The 18164-nt window shown below is 40.8% G+C and overlaps 1 protein-coding gene across 2 annotated transcripts in view; it reads left to right on the forward strand.

Annotated features, from left to right (window-relative positions):
- Positions 1-8048: 8048 nt before the first annotated feature.
- CCDC50 (coiled-coil domain containing 50) overlaps positions 8049-18164 on the forward strand; it is an 83761-nt gene continuing 73645 nt past the window's right edge. For both annotated transcript variants that reach the window (XM_040253324.1, XM_040253333.1), the window contains exon 1: positions 8049-8516. In XM_040253324.1, coding sequence (XP_040109258.1) covers positions 8468-8516 — 49 coding nt within the window. In that variant the 5' untranslated portion in view covers positions 8049-8467. The remainder of the gene's footprint in view (positions 8517-18164) is intronic.

Genomic DNA, 18164 nt, shown 5'->3' on the forward strand with positions numbered 1-18164 from the left:
TTTGAAGATTCATTTTCAAAATGCTTGGCAGTCCTCTTGGTGGTGTTAGCTGTCAACTGGGAGCTCCACTAGGGGTTCAGGCTTGGGATCTTTGTTCCCCTACAGAGAGCCTCTCCACAGGGCTAGATGAGCTTCACACAGCATGGAGCTGTTCAGATAGTCACATTTCTTACAAGGCAACTTACTTCTCTCAGAGCATCAAAGCAGAAATTGCCTAGTCTTAATGTCAGGGCTTTCAAGTCTCAGAATGTTACTTCTGCTGCATTTTACTGGTCAATGTAGTCACAGATCCAGCCCAGATTCAATGGGAGGAGAGTTAGACTCCATGTGTCAATGAAGGTCTATAATATCGTTCTGCAAGAGGGCATGTATGATAGGATCCAAGATTGTGGTCATTTTTGCAAATATAATCTACAACTCACAATCTTTTGCGTTCCTTATTCCTTCCCCTCCTCCTCTACTCAGAGGTAGCCACTGTAATCAATGTTTAAACTTCTTATTCATATTTTTATACCTTTATTAAAGCTTTCTCTAGCACAGAACACCTTTCATACTTCAAGCATTCTTTACATAGAGCCAAACAAAGTATTGAAGAAATTTCACAAGGTGTAACATGACAGAAATTCCTTAGATGTATTTATCCAAGAATCTTCTAAGGCCATTACAGTCCTAACAACTTGAGTTACACAAGTTTATCCTGTTTCCTTCTCTCAATTTGAATTTATAGTCTTGCCCTTTTAGTTATAGGTATCATGGGGAAAATAACATGGAGAAAGAAGATTCCTAAATTATGGGTCTCCTGCAGAAAAACTGAGTATGCAATTCATCTTTAAGAGTGCATTTCAATCTTTTCTAGGTGGAAGATCTTTTAATTTAGACCTTCCTTCATTCATAATTGCTTGCAGTTACTTTTGGTTGAAAAAAATATATATATCCACAGAGAGTTATGCTGACCTTAGTAATGTTTATAAAAAATTTTATATATGAATCACAAATGTACCTGAGTTCATTTAAAAAATTGGAATTATGTTTTATGAGAGATTTATTATTCATACAATTTGTAGATCATTTCATATATATGTGTGTGTGTGTGTGTATGTGTATATAAATTAGTGGAACTAATGACAGTAACTCCATCACACAAGATTTTTCCCCCAGAGGCTAGGAATATTTTACTATAGCTCACATTGCTGTATCTTGCTTTAGCTCTGTCTTAGGTCATGAGCCTCCTCCTTGCATGAGTCAGAACCCGTGCCAGTGTACTTAACATCCCTGGACATGAAGCCTGTTGACATCTTACCCTAGTTGCTGCCAAGTCTCTTGGATGAGAATCCCTTGCTCTGGCTCCATGTAAACTCACTTTCTTCATTGTTGTCTCTTGCCTGCACTCTCGTGGCAGCCATGAAAAATCCCCCAAATGACAGTGGTATCTATACTTACTTTTAATGGTCCTTATTTTTTCACTTAAGAAATGTATTTGTACGTAAGAAATAAATGTCCCATAAGCAAAAGTTAGACTTCAGGACGTGGTTATAAATAAGTTAAAATTTCCTCTCGGCAAAGTTAGAGTTCTGTCTTTTTAACCTAGTTGTTCCTCTAAATCATTTCAAGAATGTTTACAATCTAGTAAGCTCTAGATTTTTTTTCTTAAAACTCATTTTTGAAAAGAAAATATTAAGAAATTTACTTTAAAAATATTGTTTAATCAGCATTTTAATACTTCTTTACCAAATACTTTATTCAACAATGTATTCAATACACATTTCATGAGCAGTTATTATATGCCAACACTGTTCTATGTACTTAGGATTCAGTAATAATTCACATAGGCAAAGATCCAATTCTCTTACCCAACTAGACAGATGTATTGAATAAACATATAAACCTGTAATATCTGCAAGAATAATTGACATGGAGAGAAAAAAGAGTGGACAGATATGGAATGACAGATAAGGTCAGGAAATATCTCTCTGAGAAGGTGGCATTTGAGTAGACACTTGAATGAAATTAGGGGAGCACGTCATGAAGTTGTTTGGCAAGGGGTTGTGCAGGGTGAAGGCTTTCCAGGAAGAAGGACCAGTTAAATCAAAGGTATTGATGCAAGAATATGCATGGCCTAGGAGGAACAGCAAGGTGTCAGGGTGAGAGAAGGCCTCTTCCTTTCTTACAAGAGCAAGGAAATGAAATCAGAGTGGTAGGGGTGATTCCAGTAGATTATGGTATGCACTTTGGATTGTATTCTGAAGAAGATGGAATGCCACAGAGATTCAAGTGCAAAGGAGTAACATTCTTTGACTCTTATTTGAAAATGTGGATGATTCTGAAGATACAGAGAAAAAACTAGTGGTTACCAGTGGGGAGGGGAAGGGAAGGAGAGGGGAGCAACACAGAGATGGGAAATTAAGAGCTACAAACTATAAAGTATAAAATAAACCACAGGATATATGGTACCACATAGGAAATGTAGCCAGTATTTTATAACAACTATAAGTGAAGTATAACCCTTAAAACTGTGAATCACTCTATTACACACCTGTAATGTATAATATTGTATATAAATTATAACTCATTAAACACTCAGAAAGCAGAAAAAAGAGATAAAAAGAAAGGTATTTCTTTGTGTGTTTCATGTGATTGAGTCACTATATCCATCCTCACTTGAAATCTGTCCAGAGATGTTCAGTTACAGGAGCCAACAAGCTTCCTTCTCTCGTGCATATCAGTATGGGCTGCGTTTTCTGTTACTTGCCACCAGGCACCTCCTGTCTGCTAGGAGCAACTTTCCATGTACATGCTGTCCGCAGTTCTCAGGCAGAATGCTCTCACCACCTGGCATCTCAGAACACAGGAAACAGTCACCCCAGAATATGTGCAAACCATTTGAGGCTAGGTTTGGAGAGTTACATCATGTTCTGAGAGAGGAAAGACCACCTTTGGAGGGAACACTGTTCAAAAGTCTGGAGGAATGGATCCTGAGAACTGTCAGACAACATCACCTGGCATCAGCTGACCGCAGCTGCTCCCTGAGTAGTGAGGGCTGAGCGTCCTTCCTGAAACAGAGGGTCTTTGGCAAACTTGCTTCTAGATACTGCTGTGTTTATGGTCATATCCATCAGTTGCCAGAAGCATGGGGAGGAAGCTGATTCTGAACGCACAGTCTCTCTGAATACCGACATTCTGCTTCAACATTTATTTCTGAAAATGTTTTACCAGTTTGTGCTCCTTTCAGGACAGTTTGGTTTCATGATGAACAGGACTACCTGGGCTTCTTCTCTTCTCGCTTCTCTGGGGCTAGTGAACCCCAAGGGGTCCAGGGCTGAGTTCAGCTGGCAGGTACATTCCAGTCCCTGTAAATCCTCTGCTAGGCACTTGAGATCTTTTAGGATTGCCGTAGGGTGGGCTTCCCAGAGCCTGTTCTCCCCAGTTGTCTTGATTGTCATCAGTTTGAAAGGAATTCTACTCTATTGACCATAAGCATCAACAGGCTGCTGCCAGACTGCTGGGATCTGCATCTTAGCAAGGACTGTGCAAATGACCTTACCTCTCCCTGCTTCAGCTTCCTCCTCTGTAAAATGGAGATAGTAAAACCAAACACACACACACACACACATTTTTAAATTTATATTTCAATGGGAGTGTGGCTTTGGTGCATTTTCAGCAGAGCCTGAATTGGATACCTGGATTCAATCCACCATCTTTACTGAAACATCTCCATTCACTTTTTTCTTCTTAATAAATATATTTTATTGAAGTTTAATTGACTTACTATGTTTCAGATGCACAGTAAGGTGATTTGGTTATACATATACACATCAATTTTTTTCAAATTATTTTCCATTATAAGTTATTCCCTTTGTTGCTTGTTACATGTCCATTTTTTAAAAGCAGAAATCTAGCATTCTATTCATACTGAGTCAAACAGGTGGAATCAAAATGTCATACACATTTTAGTTAGGAAAAAATTCATGTTTTCTAAAATATAAATATTATACATACTTTATATATATATTACTCCTTGGAAGGAAAGTTATGACCAACCTATATAGCATATTAAAAAGCAGAGACATTATTTTGTCAACAAAGGTCTGTCTAGTCAAGGCTATGGTTTCTCCAGTGGCCATGTATGGATGTGAGAGTTGGACTGTAAAGACAGCTGAGTGCCAAAGAATTGATGCTTTTGAACCAGGAGATCAGTCCTGAATATTCACTGAAGGACTGATGCTGAAGCTGAAACTCCAATACTTTGGCCACCTAATGCAAAGAGCTGACTCACTTGAAAAGACCCTGATGCTGGGAAAGATTGAGGGCAGGAGGAGAAGGGGATGATAGAGGATGAGATGGTTGGATGGCATCACTGACTCAATGGACATGAGTTTGGGTGAACTCCAGGAGTTGGTGATGGACAGGGAGGCCTGGCGTGCTGCAGTTCATGGGGTTGCAAAGAGCTGGACATGACTGAGTGACTGAACTGAACTGATAAGTATACAAAAAACTTCGTAATCTGATTACTCTCTCTCAACTCTCCTACTGCTGCTTCCTTATGAATAACCTGGAAGTCAGTCAAAAGTTCTCTTTTCCAGTCCTTGTTGCCCTTATTTTGTCAACATATTTGACACTACAGCCAATCAAACCTTTAAATGAATATGAAACTTAGCAGTTGGATACATGAAGATGGAACTCATGGAGAATCTGGGTTGAAAATATACATTTTGGGGTTTGTCAGAATATTAGGTTGAACCACATTAATTGTCAATTTTTTTCAGTCAAAATTGTGCTGTACTGGCAATTTCATTTACCCAAGGGTTAATAATTAAAGCAAAGAGACTGGATTAATAATTAAAAGTAATAAGAATAGTTAGGAAGGAATAGTTTGAGTACTAAAGTGCAGTCTGAAACACTCCAGCATTTGAAGGTCTAGGAAATTGAGAGGTACCCATAAAGAAAGACACATAGGAGTGTGTGTGTATGTGTGTTTAGTTTTGGTGTACATTCTAGGGGTGGTCAGTTGCCTAACTAGGAATACAAACTGAGGTGTTATAACTTAGGATTTTACCAGAAGGCTACACTTCAAAGAAAATTGTAATAGGAACATTAAGCTATTTTCAAAAAATTTAGATTAATAACAGAAATTTCATAGCACAATATAATGAATAGTAGGAATCAGTTTAAATTTGGGAATATTTGAAATATATAGATATGTGAATTGGTTTAAATATTTTAAAGAAATTCCCCACTCTTATTTGGGTAGGGTATAAGAACCAACAGAGTCTTTCAGTCTTTAATTTGTACAATGGTGCTCAAGGCATGATTCCAAAATAATGTGTGTGTTTGCACAAATCTTTTATGGACTGTGTAGTTAGAGGCTATAAAAGGATAAGGAATTGAGGCTTTATTAAGTTTTCAGAGTGGATTTTATGACTTTTTGTGCCTAAATGTGTGTATATATGAATTTGGTTTCAGACATACTTTTTTTATAACCTGGTAAAAACAATTCAGGTGGAGTTGCTAGCTTGTGTGTGTGTGTTCAGTTGTGTCCGACTCTGTGACCCCATGGACTGTAGACTGCCAGGCTCCTCTGTCCACAGGATTTCCCAGGCAAGAATAATGGAGTGGGTTGCCATTCCCTTCGCCAGGGGATCTTTCCAACCCAAGGATCGAACCCTCATCTCCCGTATTTCCTGCATTGGCAGGCAGATTCTTTACCATTGCATGACCTGGGAAGCCTATAACTATCTCCAATAACTGGCAGATACCAGTATCCAGAAGAACTCTCAAAAGTGAGCTTACATTGTTTAAATCATTTTTTAACAACATGGCTAGTGGTGTAGATAAGTAAGGGAGATAAATGAGGTAAGGGAAAATACAAAAACTAAAACCAGCCCAAAACAAAAAAATGTATTAAGAAGATGAGTTAAATCATATCTATTACATGGGAATAGTAAGCCAATAAGAGGAAAACTGAGAATTGACTCCTGGATTTGGCAACATGGAGATCATTGTTAATTCTAATAAAAACAGCTGTTTCTTGGAGCAATGAGGTTAAAAACTATTATTGAAATAGTCAAGAAAGACCAAGAGAATAGGAAGTGGAGATCATATGAATAGATGCCTATGTTTTATGGTCTTACAGTGATCATAAGAAATGTCGATGTTAAGGAAAACAAAGCAATGACCCTTTGGCATATCTCAACTATACTAATCAGAGTCTAGGCAAAAGAAGGCACACTCAAAATAGTTAAACTGGAAAGAATATAATTAAGGGATTATTTACAAAGGTATGGGTATGGTTAAGGGAACCAGTAACAGTGTGAAGCTATTACCATTCTGGGCCTGAAGGGGCACTGTAGAGAAATGGTATTATGAGAGACTCATGAGAGCTGGAACTCTGGGAAAGAGGTTTCTAGACAGGCATTGTAGTCAGAGAGACACAGTATGACCAAAATTTTGGCCTAGGTAGCATAAAGGAAAGGCATGTAATACACACCCTGACATTTCCCTCCTCCTTTTTTTTTTTTTTTAATCTTTTGCCAATGTTGTGCATTGGTCTAACTCAAAAAGAAGCCACAGGGCAAGGAGACCCTGGTGATGTTTTCATAAATGTCACCCTCCCAGAGCAGAGCATGACAGGAATGAAGACAATGAATTTGGGGGAGGAAAACAGAAAATACTGTTATTATAAATATTCTCTATGACCATGGGAAGTTAAAAAAAAAAGTCATAGAAGGCAGGCAACTTAAAAATTCCCACAAAGCTACTTTTCTAATATTTCTATTTACACACTTAATTTGCTGGTATTCTTTCTGCCTAGTAATAGGGTTGGCTAACCTTTTCTGAAAATGATCCAATAGTAATTATTTTATAATTTGAGTACAAAGAGGCAAGATTGAAAATATTATGTTGTATTTCTATAAGCACTTAAATGTAATCATTTAAACACATAAAAAGCAGCCATTCAAATTCAGTGGCCCAGGGTTTTCCACCCTCTGGCTTAGAAAATCCTCTCTTAATTTTTTGCTAATCTTAAGTCAATGGCAAGTCCAAATAAACCCTCCTCCATGTGGCCTCTCATACAGTTACTCTTTGAGCTGTTGAGTGACAGAATATCAACTTTTACTCGTTTAAGGTAGTAAAATGTGCTAGCCTAAATTGAGAAGATGCTGGAGGTAAATACCAGAATCCAGAGCAGTGGGAATCTCAGGGACCGGCTGGTTGCTACTATGGTAACACCAGAACACACCCTCCTCATCTTTACTGTCTTCTTAACTTTACTTCTGTCTTCAGTTTGGCCTCATTGTCTATTAAGAAGAGTCAACCCTCCTCACAAGAAACAATGCTTATCTGTCCTTCTTTATATAATAACCTCAGAGAAGTATTCTACTTGACTTGTCTTGGTCACACACCCATCCTTAGATGAATATATGTAGGTGAGGGAGGAAGCTTGTTGATGGTGGAGATGTTCTTTGATTGCACAAGCTTGGAAGAGGAGGCCCCTCCCGAAGAGGACTTCCTGAGGGAGGGCGAATTCTGTTGCCAGGAGATGCTATTTCGGGGAAATAAAAATGTCACAATTATAGACCAATGTGTGACATGCCAGAAGAGGGAGATGTCTGACGTATGTTGTTATCACCCACAGTATCTAACATTGGACTCGGTAGACGTTCGTGCATTTTTGATGAATGAATGACTCAGTTCTCTCAACTGGTTGTGAACATTCTCTTAACTCGCCTAGCTTCTGATCAGCGGCTCTCTAGTTCTGTACATTGTAGTAGAGAGTTTTTAATGACCAAACATCATCTTTCCTCTAATCCCAGGAGACAGTGTCCCAGAGAGCCAGGCACACAGGAAGCATCCTGTGGAAAGAGCCCAAGAATGGGGACCACACCGGCGACAGAAACGACTGTTGTGGGAGATCTGTGCGGCCTTTTGGCCGAGGCCTTCAGGACACAAGGCCCCCGCCGACAGACGCGACCCTCCCTTGGGAGGGAGGCTGGGCGAGGGGGCGGGGGCCCTAGCCGCGGGCGCGTCACTCGGCACAAAGGAGACAGCAGGGAGGCGGCCGCAGGAGCCGATCTGCGCTCGCCAGCCACTTGAATTGCGGTTACAGACCTGCAGCTCCCCTCCCCCTTCCCACCCAGGCCCGCCCGCCCGCCCGCCTTTCTGTCTCCTCTCTCCCTCCGTACTGGCCGGCCCGGGTCCATTTCCGGGCTCCGGGTATTCGGTATTGATCCGGGCCGGGGGCGCGGGAGCAGGTGGCTGCGGCGGCGCAGCCTGCTGCGCCCGGGTCGGTCTCCCGCCGCCCTTGTCGCTAGCCCTTGCACGGCGGCCCGCCCCGTCCTCCGGGCTCGAGCGCTGCCGGCTAGACTTTGCGCCGCGTCGGGCGCTGCTCCTGCTGCGCGCCGGGGCCGTGCTCTGTGTAGGCGGCGGCCGGGAAGCCGGAGGCGAAGTGCAGCCCCGACCCCAGGCCAACATGGCTGAAGTCACCATCGACCAGTCCAAGCTGCCGGGAGTCAAGGAAGGTAGGGGCCGGGCCGTGGAGCGCGCGCCGGGCCCCTCCGGCTCCCAGCGCCGGGTCCCTCCCGAGGGAGGAGGGCCTTCCTAGTCTCGGCGGCCCCCGCGGCCTTAGCTTGGCGCCCACCGGGTGCCGGCCCGCCCTGGCCGGGAAGAAATTGAATTCCGGTTCTGCTGCGGGACCGTGGGCAAGTCACCTAAGTTCTGAGCCCGTTTTTCTCCACCGTCGGGAGATGGGGGGAGAGGCCAACACCACTCTTATCAAGTGGTTGTGCAAAGGTTCTCCAGAATAGCCGTGCGGTTAGTGAAAGCTCCAGAGCTGGGTTCCTCTGACTTAACTTCTCTTCTTAGAAATTCAGGCCCAGCCTAGCTGGCTTGAAGGCTAGGAAGCGGGGAGTGGTCGACGTTCAGTTCCTTGTGGAACCTTTGTTTTGAAACTTGACTCTTTCCCTCCTTCTGTCTACGTTTCCTAGCGCTGCGTCTGGCTGGCTGACTTTCCCACCTTTTTCCAGGTTTAAAAGTTTAGTCTGGGCATTGCCCAGCGCGAGCAGCCAGATGGGAAGCTGCTATAAATAAGAATATTCTCACAAAAAGCAGTAAGCGAGGGGAGGCAGGGGACTCATTGTGATCTTGAATTTTACTAGCTTCCTATACTGATGTCCAGATGTAAGAGCTTGATTACTACTGGTCTGGCTTCACTTCTAGCAAGAAGCCCATTGACTTCTTGCCTCTTGTCTTCATCCTAGACCCCTCCCCCCCCTTTTTTTTTAAACTGAGCTCTTGGGTGCTGGATCGCTGAAATCTTTTGTAATCTTAGGCTGTTATTTGTCCCTGGGAAGCATAGAAGTCCCAGAGTGCTATCCCGGCTTGCAGAGATTGCCTTTGTAGTGGATGTCATTTGTTTCAGCTGACTCTTGTGGTCTTAGTTGTCCTGGGAAGGTGGAATTGAAAAGGATCTTTGCTTTCTTGGAATTGTGTGTTTCATTGCCAACCTGATTTGACTCATAAGGTCTTGTGGCTGCTAGGGCTGAACCCAGGATCCAAAGAAAGCTTGACTGCTTTAGGCCCCAGAGTTCTAAACACCAGGAGACAGTCTCTGGTTTTGTGTAGAGTTTTTAATGCGTTTGGGTCTGTCCTGTTGTTCCTAAAGGATGTTAGAGTTTTTTAGGCCGGAGATTTTTATCAAGTGTTATTTTTCAACCCTTGAGTTCCTATCCTGGTTTTGGTAAAGGTTCTTACATTCATATGTAAATGATCTTTTCTTTGCACTGTCAAGTCTGGAGCTGAGTGGTGGGAAAGGCAAATTTGCACTTTGAAAGTCCTAGTCTTAGAGATTGTCTTTAACCTTTGTGGTATGAAGTTGTGTGTGTGTGTTTATATATATCCTTGCATATATAATGCTTCCTTGGGGGGTGTGAGGAGTAGGATAAGAATTGGAGTTCAGACACAACCTCGATTTGTTAACTAGGGCTTCCCTGCTGGCTCAGTTGGTAAGGAATCTGCCTGCAGTGTGGGAGACCTGGGTTTGATCCCTGAGTTGGGAAGATCTCTTGGAGGAGGGCATGGCAACTCACTTCAGTATTCTTCTCTGGAGAATCCCCGTGGACAGAGGAGCCTTGTGGGCTACAGTCCACCAGGTTGCAAAGAGTCAGACACAACTAAGCAGAGCACACAGTCGTGTAGTGCTGTGGATTTACCTCGCTCCCTGTACATTAGTGACCTGAAACAAACTTGAAACTCTCTATGTATGCATTTGTATTACTCTTAGTTCTTTTGGTTTCTAACCAAGACATGAATGGTTTATTCCAGTATATTCTTTTCTCAAGGGTTTCAACAAACACTTTCCATCTATAAATGCAAGATTTTTCCATTGCTAAACTCTGGAGTTGAACTCATGTGGATTGGTTTTCGTTTTGCACAACTTGATATGAGGCAGTCCAGTTTATATAAAGTGGTATGGAAATTTATGTAGCTGTTTCATTAAATTAGAATTACATATATTGATTCACTTTGAAGGTGGTCAGAAATTGTTGAGAGATCATTGTTTTTGTAAGCAACTGATTTTTCTGGTTCAAAGATCATCAAAGGAAATGATACACTATACTAAGAATGTCCTAATGGCGGTGTGGTTTTTGTTCTGGGAAGTATTCACATCTAATAAAGTGTATCTTTCTCTAATATAACTCTTGATGATAGTCTGGTTGCTCCCTAATGATTTTTTTTGGACCCTAATTAAAGAAAATAAAGTTGGTGACCATGATTGGGTAAAACATACACAAACATTGAGAGTGTTCTTAATATTGAAACTCCAACTCAGTTTGAAAAGGAAGTTTAGTAATAATTTGCTTAATATTCTGGCATAGATTTTTAAACTCCAGTTTTAAAAACTCTCTACTTCTCGTATTAATGTAAACCTTTATATACAATTACAATTTGGAATCATTGGGCAAATTCCAGTAGAGACTGAGAATGCAGTGGATGTCTGCCCCTTCCCACTGCCCTTTCCTTTAGGAAGGGACCGGGCACGCTGGGACTTTTTTGTGAACGTCTCAACGGAGGTCATGGTAGCAGCTGACTTTAGGGAAGGGGAATATTTGAAAACTTTTTTCTTCTAGGTTAAAATCTAGCACTTGCTTAGTTTTAAGATGGTCAAAGATACTCATCATTTGGACAGACTTTAAAAAAAATAACTACTTCAGTATTTTTACCTTGGGAAATCCCTCTTAAATAGGAGACAGATGTGTTTGAATTCATTTGTAGTGAAAAGAATTAAGTCAAGAATTAAGTCTAAGATGAATTTTAACACACATCATTGTTTCTGGGTTTAAAAGGGTTTTTTTTTTTGGAACATCTGCATACTTTTTGTAATGGAAATACTGTTGCCATTGTTTAGAAGTAATGCTTTATTTCTTTGGAAACATTTGAGGTTCTGTGCTACAAGATTTGAAATAATTCTCAACCATTTTTTGTATATCAGTAGATGTATATTTCAAATGCATCATGCAATTTGTGAATGCTAGACAAAAGTATTCTCCAATAGAAAAAGGTTCCAACAATATTCCAAAATTTTTTTTAGTTTAGATAAAAGCTTTTTTTTCCCCTTAAAAAGAGCACTTTCATTAGTTAACAAACTTAGATTTTTGGTCAGTTTTAGCCTCTTTGCTGAATTTTCTTTCTGAAATCACAATCCAGACTCCCCACTTTTTGCTTTCTCCAGTCTGATTTCCATCTCTGTGTGTCCGACTCTTTGTGACCCCCGAGGACTGTAGCCTGCCAGGCTCCTCTGTTCATGGGATTTCCCAGCCAAGAATACTGGAGTGGATTGCCATTTCATCGTCCCGGGGGTCTTCCTGTCCCAGGGATCAAACCCACGCCTCCTGTGTCCCTTGCTTTGGCAAGCGGATTCTTTACTGCAGAGACACTGGGGAAGCCGCTTCCATAACTCTACTTAGGTTTAATTGCTCACTGCTAATCTTGCTCTTTCCTATATTTAGCAAAGTTTTCACATTATCTTAAGATTTTGGTCTGAGAGATGTAGACTGTGCATCAAAGCCATTTCTAGACTCTAAAGTTTATTAACTCCTTTGCAGTTTTTTAGTCATTAGCATTTTCCCGCTTTTAAACATTGAACACGAAATATACAATCTACAGTCCTCTCATCTACCAGGCCAACCTTCTTTCTTCTTTCCTCTCAGCAGTAAGGGAATTTATTATGTTTTTTTTGTATTTTTACTGTCCTTCAAATGGGAAGTTCCAGCACCTCAAAGTTAGTTTACTCACGATTAGCATCTGATGAGCACCTGTGCACTTGTGGTAGAGACATTTCTTGAAATGAAGGTAGCTAGCTATTCTGAGAGCAAATTCTTTTTCTTTAAAGATCAAAGTTAATGCATTTTCAGAAATATGCCTAGAAAGCACTGATTCATTTTAGGTCCAGAACACCATAGTGGCAAGATGAGGGTAAATTAAATTAATGGCGTAAGTCCAGAACTTTAAGCAGAAAGATACAAAATTATGTCTGTTACAGTAAGTTAGTCAAATAGTCCCAGAGATCTAAAGCATGTGGCATGCCCACAAGACACATAAGGTGATGGAGGTCTCTAAGAAGTCCATTTACTGGCTCTCAGACAAACTCAGTTTCTCTTTTCCTCAAAATTCCATAGGTTTTTTTGGAGGGTAGGGGGTGGTTATTTTTTTTTTTTTAATGAGACCACTGCTAAATCTTGACTTAGGTATGTTTCTTGTTTTTCTTTACCTTGATCTGGCTTCAGATCTTTCACATAGCTGGCAAAGACTCAGCAAATATGTGACTGTGTGAATGAATGAATGAGTAAATCATGACTACTAGATGCTCTCTTGCTAGTTTAGAAATCCTATCTCTGGCCTAATTTCCTGTTCCTTCTCAGAGCATAACCTCTTAGAGGGCAGAGATAATGCCTTTTAACCTTGACATCATGTATCTTAGTGCCACTATTATATTTATGAAAATGTTTTATGTATTTTTTCTAGTGTTTTTTTTTTAATAGATATGTGTTATAAATGGAATCCATACAAAGTTATGGATAACATAGAAAGTAAAAAAAAAAAGTCATTGCATGCTCTTCCTTATGACTTTGAAGGTAATCATTATTAAGAATAAAATTTTAATAAAAACATTTTTAAAAATGCTGTTTGGTGTTTGAATTTTTTTTGAGTAATATGTTTAATTTTTTTTCCCCCTGAGGTAAAGTACAAAGCAGTATCATATAATTTGGAAGCTGAAAAACCGTAGATACATATTTTTTAGAAATTTATGTGTGTCACCTATTGTGTGAGGGTAGTTTCACAGTAAAAGGTGCCCTGTAGTGTATGGTGTGATCTTGACTGTGCTGGAAAGGCAGTCGTATAGAGTTCAAGGAGTTGTTCAAGGAGTTGTAAAGAACTCTTGAAATTCCACCCAGAATGACTCTCACATTTGCTATATGCAGGTATATAGTACCTTCTTAAATAAATACAGTGATTTTTAAAAACTGAAATAGCTGCTATTTGTAAAATGAAGATTATTTTAATAATTCAAGAAATGCCTTTTTTTTTTTAAACTGACAAGTACATAAAAGCCAACTTCTCCCTTGTGGGAAACTATTAGAAACCACTGCTCTGCCAGATTTTCCAGATGAAAATCTGAGAGCCAGGATGGGGAAGTGAGTTGTAATAAACCCCTTAGACTTAATGTTTCTAAAAATTGCGATATGGGGCCTAAATTTAGAGAAGTTTAGAATTGAGTATTCCACAGCTTGGTCTTCCCTCCTCTCTCCTTTTTCACCTTACCCTTCCTTTCCCGTCTCCTCCCTTCCTCTCTCTTCTTTTGTTCCCTCTCTGTGTTCTTCTCTGTTTTCAAGTATTCTTAGATAAAAAAGAATCACTCCTGAGGTATTTCCTGAATATGTGTGTGTGTGTGTGTCTGTGTGTGTGTGTGTGTGTGTGTGTGTGTGTGTGCGCGCGCGCGTGCTCAGTCACTCAGTTGTATCCTTCTCTTTCCGGCCCCATAGACTGTAGCCTGCCAGGCTCCCCTGTCCATGGAATCTCCCAGGCAAGAATACTGGAATGTGTTGCCATTTTCTTCCTCAGGAAATCTTCCTGACCTAGGAATCGAACCTGCGTCTCTTGTGTCTCCTGCATTGGCAGGCGGATTCTTTACTGCTAGATCCACTGGAGAAAAACAATGCTATAAAAATAATGAGTGGCAAAACAATTTCAGAGCTTTTTCTCAAGTTGTTTTAGCAATAATGTTTGATATGAATGTTAAGAAGTTGACCTAGGTCTTATTTTATTTTTTAATTAAAAGCTTTTTTTTTTTAAGGTTTTTGTTTTGATTCAGCAAATGAATTGCTGCATGAGCTATACAGGAGGTCATATTCCTGCCTCAGTGGTTTTTCCTATATAGAAGATGCATTTCCTCTCTGGTATACTCAGCCTGGAGGGGCTAATATTTAGAGGTTTGGCTATTTTAAGACAATTAAACATACTGTGGAAATAAAACCGTGATGTTTCCTCAGTCCTCTTCAGAGATGTAGAGTTTTGATTGAGATAAGTGAATTTTTGCCTCAGTAACAGAAAACAGTGTGATACTGCAAAACTTTAGTAAACTTTTCTTGAAATCCCAGTTTTTTAAGTAAAGCAATGTATTTTATAATTAACTACCCCAAACTATAGGGGGAAAAAATAAACATTATCACAGCTATGTTTGCAATTTCAGATGTAGCCACTGAAAGGATTGTTGGATTAATGCTTTTAGCTGATGACCTATTTAAAAGTGTCCTGTGCTTCAAAACTGTAAAATTAGGGTGCCCTAGATCCTAAATAAGTACTACAAAGGATCAGTTCAGTTCAGTTCAGTTCATTTCAGTCGCTCAGTCGTGTCCGACTCTTTGCGACCCCATGAATGGCAGCACGCCAGGCCTCCCAGTCCATCACCAACTCCCGGAGTTCACTCAGAGTTGTGTCCATCGAGTCGGTGATGCCATCCAGCCATCTCATCCTCTGTCGTCCCCTTCTCCTCCTGCCCCAATCCCTCCCAGCATCAGGGTCTTTTCCAATGAGTCAACTCTTCCCATGAGGTGGCCAAAGTACTGGAGTTTCAGCTTTAGCATCATTTCTTCCAAAGAAATCCCAGGGTTGATCTCCTTCAGAATGGACTGGTTGGATCTCCTTGCAGTCCAAGGGACTCTCAAGAGCCTTCTCCAACACCACAGTTCAAAACCATCAATTCTTCGGCGCTCAGCCTTCTTCACAGTCCAACTCTCACATCCATACATGACCACTGGAAAAACCATAGCCTTGACTAGACGGACCTTAGTCGGCAAAGTAAGGTCTCTGCTTTTGAATATGCTATCTAGGTTGCTCATAACTTTTCTTCCAAGGAGTAAGTGTCTTTTAATTTCATGGCTGCAGTCACCATCTGCAGTGATTTTGGAGCCCCAAAAAATGAAGTCTGACACTGTTTCCACTGTTTCCCCATCTATTTCCCATGGAGTGATGGGACCAGATGCCATGATCTTTGTTTTCTGAATGTTGAGCTTTAAGCCAACTTTTTCACTCTCCTCTTTCACTTTCATCAAGAGACTTTTTAGTTCCTCTTCACTTTCTGCCATAAGGGTGGTGTCATCTGCATATCTGAGGTTATTGATATTTCTCCCGGCAATCTTGATTCCAGCTTGTGTTTCTTCCAGTCCAGCGTTTCTCATGATGTGCTCCGCATATAAGTTCAATAAGCAGGGTGACAATATACAGCCTAGACGTACTCCTTTTCCTATTTGGAACCAGTCTGTTGTTCCATGTCCAGTTCTAACTGTTGCTTCCTGGCCTGCATACAGATTTCTCAAGAGGCAGGTTAGGTGGTTTGGTATTCCCATCTCTTTCAGAATTTTCCACAGTTTATTGTGATCCACACAGTCAAAGGCTTTGGCATAGTCAATAAAGCAGAAATAGATGTTTTTCTGGAACTCTCTTGCTTTTTCCATGATCCAGCGGATGTTGGCAATTTGATCTCTGGTTCCTCTGCCTTTTCTAAAACCAGCTTGAACATCAGGGAGTTCACGGTTCACGTATTGCTGAAGCCTGTATTGGAGAATTTTGAGCATTACTTTACTAGCATGTTGAGATGAGTGCAATTGTGCGGTAGTTTGAGCATTCTTTTGCATTGCCTTTCTTTGGAATTGGAATGAAAACTGACCTTTTCCAGTCCTGTGGCCATTGCTGAATTTTCCAAATTTGCTGGCATATTGAGTGCAGCACTTTCACAGCATCATCTTTCAGGATTTGAAACAGCTCAACTGGAATTCCATCACCTCCACTAGCTTTGTTCATAGTGATGCTTTCTAAGGCCCACTTGACTTCACATTCCAGGATGTCTGGCTCTAGGTGAGTGATTACACACTCATGATTATCTGGGTCATGAAGATCCTTTTTGTAGAGTTCTTCTGTGTGTTCTTGCCATCTCTTAATGTCTTCTGCTTCTGTTAGGTCCATACCATTTCTGTCCTTTACCGAGCCCATCTTTGCATGAAATGTTCCCTTGGTATCTCTGATTTTCTTGAAGAGATCTCTAGTCTTTCCCATTCTGTTCTTTTCCTCTATTTCTTTGCACTGATCGCTGAAGAAGGCTTTCTTATCTCTTCTTGCTATTCTCTGGAACTCTGCATTCAGGTGCTTATATCTTTCCTTTTCTCCTTTGCTTTTCCCTTCTCTTCTTTTCACAGCTATTTGTAAGGCTGCCCCCAGACAGCCATTTTGCTTTTTTGCATTTCTTTTCCATGGGGATAGTCTTGATCCCTGTCTCCTGTACAATGTCACGAACCTCATTCCATAGTTCGTCAGGCACTCTGTCTATCAGATCTAGGCCCTTAAATCTATTTCTCACTTCCACCGTATAATCATAACGGATTTGATTTAGGTCATACCTGAATGGTCTAGCGGTTTTCCCTGTTTTCTTCAAATTGGTCTTATATACCGTGGGGTTCTATAGACTGTTTATTCCCGGATGTTTGAATTTAGAAATCAGTGCAGGAATTCCTAGATACTGTGTGCTCTGTGTGTGCTGTGCTTAGTTGCTCAGTTGTGTTTGACTCTTTGTGACCCCATGGACCCCCCTGTAGCCCACCAGGCTCCTCTGTCCATGGGGATTCTCCAGGCAAGAATATTGGAGTGGGTTGCCCTGCCCTTCTCCAGGGGATCTTTCCAATCCAGGGATCGAATCCAGGTCTCCTGCATTGCGAATCCAGGTCTCCTGCATTGCAGGTGGATTATTTATGGATTGAGCTACCAGGGAAGCCCAGATACTGTTGTGTTGGCCAAAACAGAAGAGTTTTTCAGTGAGCTGGTACAGAACACCTGAACAAACTTTTTGGCCAACCCATTGATTATGTTCTTTGCAGCCAAACAGGGAGAAACTCTGTACAGTCAGCAAAAACAACACCGGGAGCTGACTGTGGCTCATATCATGAACTCCTTATTGCCAAATTATTATCAGACTTAAGAAAGTAGGGAAAACCACTAGACCATTCAGGTATGACCTAAATCAAATCCCTTATGATTATACAGTGGAAATGACAAATAGATTCAAGGGATGAAATCTGATATAGGGCCTAAAGAACTAGACGTAGTGATCAAGACCATCCCCAAGAAAAAGAAATACAGAGAGGCAAAATGGTTGTCTGAGGAGTTCTTAACAAATAGCTGAGAAAAGAAAAGATGTGAAAGGCAAAGGAGAAAAACAAAGATATACCCATTTGAATGCAGAGTTCCAAAGACTAGCAAGGAGAGATAAGAAAGCTTTCCTCAGTGATCAGTGTAAAGATATAGAGGAAACAATAGAATAGGAAAGACTAGAGATCTCTTAAAAAAAATTAGAGATTCCCGGGGAACATTTCATGCATAGATGGGCACAATAAAGGACAGAAATGGTATGGACCTAACAGAAGCAGAAGATACTAAGAAGAGGTGGCAAGAATACACAGAAGAACTATACAAAAAAGATCTTCATGACCCAGATAACCACAATGCTGTGATCACTCATCTAGAGCCAGACATCATTTAACGTGAAGTCAAGTGAGCCTTAGGAAGCATCACTACCAACAAAGCTAGTGGAGGTGATGGAATTCCAGTAGAGCTATTTCAAA

The sequence above is a fragment of the Oryx dammah genome, unplaced genomic scaffold (genome assembly GCF_014754425.2).
Source record: "Oryx dammah isolate SB20612 unplaced genomic scaffold, SCBI_Odam_1.1 HiC_scaffold_2, whole genome shotgun sequence".
Lineage (NCBI taxonomy): Eukaryota > Metazoa > Chordata > Mammalia > Artiodactyla > Bovidae > Oryx > Oryx dammah.